We start from the raw sequence: 7789 nt of genomic DNA on the forward strand, positions 1-7789 counted from the left end.
TTTTTTTTTAACCAAAATACTTATATTCCTGATTTGTTAAAAATCTATTTTAAAAGTAAAACTACCAAAAACATCTCATAAAAGAACTGTTTTCTTAAGTATGAGTACAACACTAACAGTAGCCTTCAACTAATTAACAGTATTTGTTTTCTTAAGGTTTACTTACTCTTCTGAATTTCCAGAAAATTATACCATAGCTTCTTTCCATAATCTCAACATTTTTTCATGTTTCTCTTACTCATTCCAAAGAAAAGTTCTTTTCAAATTTATGTACATAATAAAAACCAAATTGATTTTAGTTTGAGGTGTATTTTGAGGTTTATTGACTACAGGCTAACTTATAGATCAATAAATTTAAATTATCCTAGAATAACTCAATAGCTACTTGCTATTTACCAGAACATTCTTACCTTTATTAAACTTTTAAAATAAAAATATATCCGTTACCTATTTCTAGGGAGAACAAAAAGTTATGTGTATATAACAACCTGCAGTGTTGGTGATACAGTCATTAGTTTTAGGCTTTTCACGGTGTGTAAATGCTGTATTACATGGACTGTTTTAGAAGGAAAGAGCTAGTTCTCATTTTTAAACACCTCTAGTCTGTATATTGTCATTAACAGTGAGGAACTAAAGGTGATTTTGTAAGTGATTTTCTAAGTGACTCAACCTAAAAGTCACTGTAGTAATGTAAACCCTCCAACATGATACAAAAACTATAGAAGTTTTGCAGAAGCCATCAACATGCAAAATATTTATGTTTTTGTTGGTCATATATATGTGACACAGGTCAAAAACAAGATGATACAGAAGGCTTCTAGGCTCATGTGACTACTTCATTTTAGAGTTCAAGATTTCAAATTAAGCAGGTAGATCAAGATGTAAAAAAAGATGTCTATGATTGTCCAAAGTACCCTTAGATATGTTTACCTAAGAATAATTCTCATGGAATCAAACTTAGAAATGAAAAATATTGAAATATCTCATCAAAAATTCTACTTCAATTGTCTAAGTAAAATATAAACCACAGCATTATCAGTATTCTCAGCACTATCTGATTTTAACTGCTTTTATTTATAATGAATGAACAGATGAATGAATGGTTTAATGAATAAATTGACTGTTTCATTAATTAATAAGATATTTTGCTTTGGGTTCTCAATATAACTGTTATTTTTAAGTAAAATTTGTAATTTTAATCTATTCTGCTTTTATCTACAGTTGGAGTGCCAAACTGTATCTTACACCAAGTAACATTGTTCTGCTTACTGCTATAGCTCTCATCGGTGTGTGTGTTTTCATCTTGGCAATAATTGGCATTTTACATTGGCAGGAAAAGGTTTGTTCATTTAAATGAAACATTAGCTTTGGTTAATTTATTCTATTAATACACATATTGCTCTTAAAAATACTATATTTTAAAACTTTTTTCATATGATTAGAATTTCCTCATTTTTCAAGTTCTTTTCAGAACATCATTTTATTGATGATAATTTCTTTTATCCTTGGAAGTTACTGATATCTCCTATCAATTCATAAAAGCTTGATGCTCTACAATAGTAATAAAGTGATCACCTGGAAATCAAAAGGCATTTAGAAACAATTTCATAATGACCTGAAAAATAATAATAATTTTTAAAATGAATTTGTGTTCTGTATCTACTGATAAAGCCATGGACATTCTTTGCTAGGATTAACAGCTATCTCTTATAAAGAAATTAGAGTACAAACAGATTAAATTATTTTCTCGAAGTTTAGGCAGAAGGTAACAACTAAAGCGATAAACAGCCAGGAGCGGTGGCTCATGCCTGTAATCCCAGTACTTTGGGAGGCCGAGGTGGGCAGATTGCTAGAACTCAGGAGTTCAAGACCAGCCTGGGCAACATGAACCTTGTCTCTACAAAATATACAAAAATTAGCCAGGTGCCATGACACAAGCTGTAATCCCAGCTCCTCAGGAGGCTGAGGTGGGAGAATCACCTGAGCCCAGAAAGTTGAGGCTGCAGTGAGCTGTGATTGCACCACTTCACTCTAGCCTGGGCANAAAAAAAAAAAAAAAAAGCCACAGACATATTTTTCATCTATTAAGTATTCTTTGCATTAAACTGATTTCTGTTCTTTAATATAATACTCTAAATAATAATTGAAAACAAAACTCCCAAATATGTAAAAGATTTTTATGCAATGTTTATGTGAAGAAAAAAAGAAGCTATCACTATAAATTTATTAGCAGTTTAGATATAATTGAAAAGCTAATTTCTATTTGTATATGGGTTCAAATTAATGCCCTCTAAAAAGCGCTTCTTTGTGGCACAAAAGAAAGGTGTTTTTCTTTTTTTGCACCTACACTCTGAATCATCATGACATCATAATCATTTTTTGCTAGCTAAACTTACTGTCTTTGTTCTTTTAACGTATGAAAAATAGAGCATATTCGTTGTGCTATAAATGTTCATACATTTGTCGCTTTTAAAAAAATCATTGCTTTATATATCAAAAACAATAACATGAAATCACATATTCAGTTAACTTGAAGATTGCAACTTAAGAGTAAGATCAAAGACAACCATATATACTTTGTCCAGAAGTATCAGAATATCATCTGAAAGATTCCATAGTTCTTGACCTACGAAGCAAAGGAAATTAATTTCATTAATTCCTCAGTAGATCTGATTACAGCATAAACATTGTGGGCTTATAACAATAATTATGCAGTGGCCCAAAATTAAAGTTTTAAGCACAAGTATGTATTTGACCACATATATACTGTGTCTCCTGTGGCAGTGTGGTATCTCAAAGAGGTAGAACCTCTGTAACCGATTTTTTACCCAAGCCGGCTGGTTCCTTCTACCATTTTCTCAATGCAAGCTTTCCACAGTGTCTGCCCCTGGCCCTCTTCTTTCAACACTTTCCCTGCCAATCTTATTTAAAATCATGGCTTTGGATATCCCCAGCTCTTATCCCTAAAGGTTCTTTCCCATTTCTGACTGTCACCATGATAGCTCAACCTAGATGACTTACAAATACCTCAAAACCAGCATTCTAAAGCTTCATCTCTTTTACTTACCTATAAGATTTTATCACTTGCCTATGGACTCTGCCTCCATAAGAATTTTTTCAGTTGACTCCACTTCTACATTCCTACCACACTGCTTCAGCCCAGCCCCTTCTTACGTCCTGCTTGGCCTCTCTCCTTCTGTTCTCTCCCCTTTCCATTCCATTTAGCACACTGCTGCCAGACAACTCATCATTCAGTTTAGCCTTCATCATGTCACTCCCCTGCTCAAAAAGCTCTGGTGACTTTTATGTATAAAATCCTTGGCCTGGCCAGCATATACTTACATGTGACTCCACGGTCTTATTTTTTTACCAGTTCCTTTCACATATCCGTGCTCCTTCCAGCCCTCTCATGATTGCTGATGTTGTACCGCCAGCTTGGAGTGAATGCTGCTCCCACCATTTCTATGCTTTCAAATGCTTTCCATGTCTTTTCAAAGCTTTCCCTTTCCTCACCCGAATCTAGAAGTAGTCTCTTAGACTTGGTAACATTTTTCACTTTTTATCTTGAACTACAGTTACACAGTATGTTTTGCATTTGTCTTTTTGGAGGACAAGATACAAAACTGAGGTTCTTTTAATCTTAAAATACCAAACACAGTATTGGTATTGGGAGTATTAGGAGCAAAGGGCCAATGAATAACTGCTAAATTAACAAGTTAGCTAAAAAATAATTAGTATATTAGTACTTTAATATAATTAGTTTAGATTTGTTCTTTTGTTTTGTTTGAGATGGAGTCTTATTCTGTCACCCAGGCTAAAGTGCAGTGGTGCAGTCTTGGCTCACTGCAAATTCCACCTCCCATGTTCAAGCGATTCTCCTGCCTCAGCCTCCCAAGTAGCTGAGATTACAGATGCCCATCACCCCTAGCTAATTTTTGAATTTTTTTGGTAGAGTTGGGGTTTTACCATGTTTGCCAGGCTGGTCTCGAACTCCTCACCTCAAGTAATCAACACTCCCTGACCTCCCAAAGTGCTGGGATTACAGGCATGAGCCACCACCACACCCACCCACTAGATTTGTTTATTAACATCAGTGTTAAGAATGAGAGAAAAATGCAATCATTGATTTATCCTTATAGAATCTAGTGCTTATTCATATTTTCAAATAGATAATAAATGATAAGAAGCTAAGTATTTAAGGACCCTAAGCATTTAAAGTGCCCTAAATATTTAAGTATTTCTTGTTGGTTTTTTATTCAATTAGATCATTAATTATAAAATAGCTACTATAAACTACAATAATACTTCCTAGGATTATTGCATTAGGAAATCATATCTATTATCTACTAATTGCTGGAGACCTCTAAAAATGAATAACTGTGTATTTCAGAAATTAGTCTTTTCATAACATTCTCCTACCATTTATAAACGAGTCTAAAATTCTTTTTCAGAAAGCAGATGATAGAGAAAAACGACAAGAAGCCCACCGGTTTCATTTTGATGCTATGTGACTTGCCTTTAATATTACATAATGGAATGGCTGTTCACTTGATTAGTTGAAACACAAATTCTGGCTTAAAAAAGAAAATAGGGGAGATTAAATATTATTTATGAATGATGTAGCCCTTGGTAATTATTGGAAAGTATTCAAATAAATATGGTTTGAATATGTCACAAGGTCTTTTTTTTTAAGCACTTTGTATATAAATTTGGATTCTTTATTCCTTAGTGCTGTACATTTTTGTTCCTTTGTGGAATGTGTTGCATGTATTCCAGTGTTTGTGATTTATAATCTTATTAGAGTCATGATGATGGAAAAAGACATGTAAATAAAAATATTTAAATGAGCAGGAATTTTTGTGTCCACTTGGCTTGGTCTTGCTTCTTATTCTAATGATGCAAATTACACTTTTGTGAATATATCACAGTTATTATGCATTTAGCTTCATCGCAGCAGGTCAGGGGTCTCTCACTGATGGCATTCAATATAGTGATCGGGTACTCTGACTTTGTATCACAGTAAGACAGACTTGCCTTAAACTCCTAATTCCCCCACTTACAAAGTCATTGTTTGGATTTGGCTTTTGTTTAACTTCTCTAAGCCTCAGTTTTCTTGTTTATTCAGTAGGGCTAATAATACTTGAGTTATTGTAAACATTAAATGGGATGATATATAGCTTGGTGCCTAGCACAGAGTAAGTGCTCAATACATGGTAGTTGTCATTATTACTATTTTAGATGATGTTATTAGACTTATACATCTAATTATAGAAATATACAAACTTGATAGAATTTTATTTTCAGGCATGAGGAAATAATAGTCTTTGGAAAAGCCAAATTCTTGATGATTGACATCTATAAAGATTTACTTGCTCATATTAACTAAAAATTATAGTACTCTCCAAGAATTAATGTGCCCTAAAAATTTTCCTCTGAAAACTGATCCTTATCATGTGATAATGAAGAACATTTGATTTCTTGAAAGGAAACTGCTGTAGGCAGCATCTGGGAATGCAAATCTTCAATCACATTTCTATTCTCAAAGGCTTGGAGAAGTCTATAATTTCCTATCAGACTTCAATGCAAATTTTATATTGTGAACTTCACATTGCCAAAAAATTACTTTAAAAAGAGTTAAAGACTGAGAAAAAAAGTTTACCAATGCTAATAATTTTATAATACGCAAATGGACATGTAATGACTATAAAACAACATTTCTCTGAAAACAGTTTTGTTCTTCATGTGATTTTTTTCTTTACATTTCACTGAGAGTGGCTTTGTATCTAAGCATGTTAACATGTCTTCTTAATAAATATTCCTTATTGAAACAAAGTATTTTGGTGAGTTTTTAAATAATTATTTTGGAGCATGAAGAGACCTTACAGCTTATGAAAGCATTCATCTGCACTGGGAGACTAGGATAAGGTAACTTGCCCACTGCCTCTGTATGGGTCACGGGCAAGAAGGGACTCTCCTGACTGCAATATTCAGTTAAATTCACTAGTTATCAACCCACAGCACTGGGCCAGGTACCACACTTTCCCAAAGACAAGTGTGCTCCTTATCTATGGATAGCCTGAGTCTTAAAACTCATGTGGAGTCAGTGTTTACAAGACAAATAAAATGTTAATGACAATTAACTACAGTCAGTGACATTAATACTGCTTCTGTATTTCCAAATGCAACTTTAATATTAAGGGATAGTAGGTAAAAACTATGTCACACATTTGGAATCACTAACAAAGACCTTTGTTTTCATTTTGAATATTGAAGTGGAAAGAGAACAAGGCTTTGAGGTCAGACCAATCTGGAATCAGAGCCCAACTCCCTGATTTCATGACTTTGAATCAGCCACTTCTTTGAACTTTGGTTTCTTCATCTGTTAAACAAAGATACTGAGTGATACCTACCTTCAAGGACTGCTATGAGTCTGAAATGGCAGTTTGTACATAGAAGGTACTTGATAAGTGCTGGCTCTTTTCTTCCTTCCCATCCCATTACAGTGACTAACATTTTCTGACATTTTTTTCCCACTGACTACACATTTGTGTCATCCATCTTTGGGGAGCTAGGAGGAGTAATTAAGAATTATTAATCATTTTGAAGATGTTGTAAATATGTTGTTAATACACCATTTATTTGAACTAACCCTTTACATTGCCCCATCCTTGCAAGTAGCTAGAATACCTCATAAAAAGAAACAAAAACTTAAAATGTGTCCAGCAGACCTCAGTGATATACCTAGGACTGATCTAGGATACTTAAGGGCTTACTCCTCGGGATAAAGGTGAATTAAAGGAAACCGGCCCTTGTGATTACCTGCACCTGACCAGTTATTTTAAAAGGCTAATAAAATAAATAGATTAGGGAGTGCCTTTGATCCACAACTGTATAAGGGAAAGGAAGGAAACAATATTAGGCAGAGAAACTGAATTGTGATGTGTTCTCAATGGAATGCCACATACATCAAGTTCTGAGATAGGATGACCTTTCTTATCTCCTAACCTGTCCCAAGTTAGAATATGAAGCCTGAGTACCCTTTTCATTTTTGATACTGGTTATTTGTACCTGTTTTCCTTTTCTTGTTAGAGGCCTTTGGGGCAGCCAACTGATGAATGTGGGAATGTAAAGGCCCAGCCTTCGTATTCTAACTTGGGACAGGTTAGGAGATAGGAAAGGTAATCCTATCTCAGAACTCGATGTAGGGTTGTATGTGGCATTCCACTGAGAACACATCACAGTTCAGTTTCTCTGCCTAATCTCAAAAAAAAAAAAAAATGAAAAGGGTATTAACTACAGATAATCTATTTATTAAAGTAGGAAGACTGAGAATAATTTTATACTATCTGAAAGTTTATACAAAATGGACCAATTCCTAAGAAAATATCACCAGAATATAACCAGAAACAAAACTAAATACTCCTGCTAACGCTGTGGTATGTCCAGATCCAGCATCAAGAATAAACGACTTCTTATCCTAACTTCTGGGAATGCCATCACTGTTCATCTGCCAGCCTCATCTAGAGAACAGACTCACCCAAGATCGGGCAACAAGAGCAAAACTCCAAAAAAAAAAAAAAAAAAAAAACCTAAATGTTCATAAACTAAAAAGAAAAAACTGACCGACCTGTAAGTAGAAATAGACAAAATCGCTATTTAAGTGGGAGACATCAACACTCTTCTCCAGTAACTGAAGGAAAAAGTAAAGTAGGCAGGAAATCAGAAAGCTTAGAGCTAACCTGAAAAGCACTCAGTCCATCTAACCTAGTGGATATTTATATAACTCTCT

At 34.1% G+C, this 7789-nt stretch overlaps 1 protein-coding gene across 1 annotated transcript in view; it reads left to right on the forward strand.

The window, feature by feature from the left end:
• The window catches only part of ITFG1 (integrin alpha FG-GAP repeat containing 1), a gene marked incomplete at its 5' end in the record, with an annotated part of 101875 nt that extends 96047 nt beyond the window's left edge, over positions 1–5828 (forward strand). The window contains 2 exons of the mRNA XM_017517890.2: positions 1222–1339; positions 4452–5828. Coding sequence (XP_017373379.2) covers positions 1222–1339; positions 4452–4511 — 178 coding nt within the window. The remainder of the gene's footprint in view (positions 1–1221; positions 1340–4451) is intronic.
• Positions 5829–7789: the final 1961 nt, after the last annotated feature.

The sequence above is a fragment of the Cebus imitator genome, unplaced genomic scaffold (genome assembly GCF_001604975.1).
Source record: "Cebus imitator isolate Cc_AM_T3 unplaced genomic scaffold, Cebus_imitator-1.0 Scaffold652, whole genome shotgun sequence".
Taxonomy (NCBI): Eukaryota; Metazoa; Chordata; class Mammalia; order Primates; family Cebidae; genus Cebus; species Cebus imitator.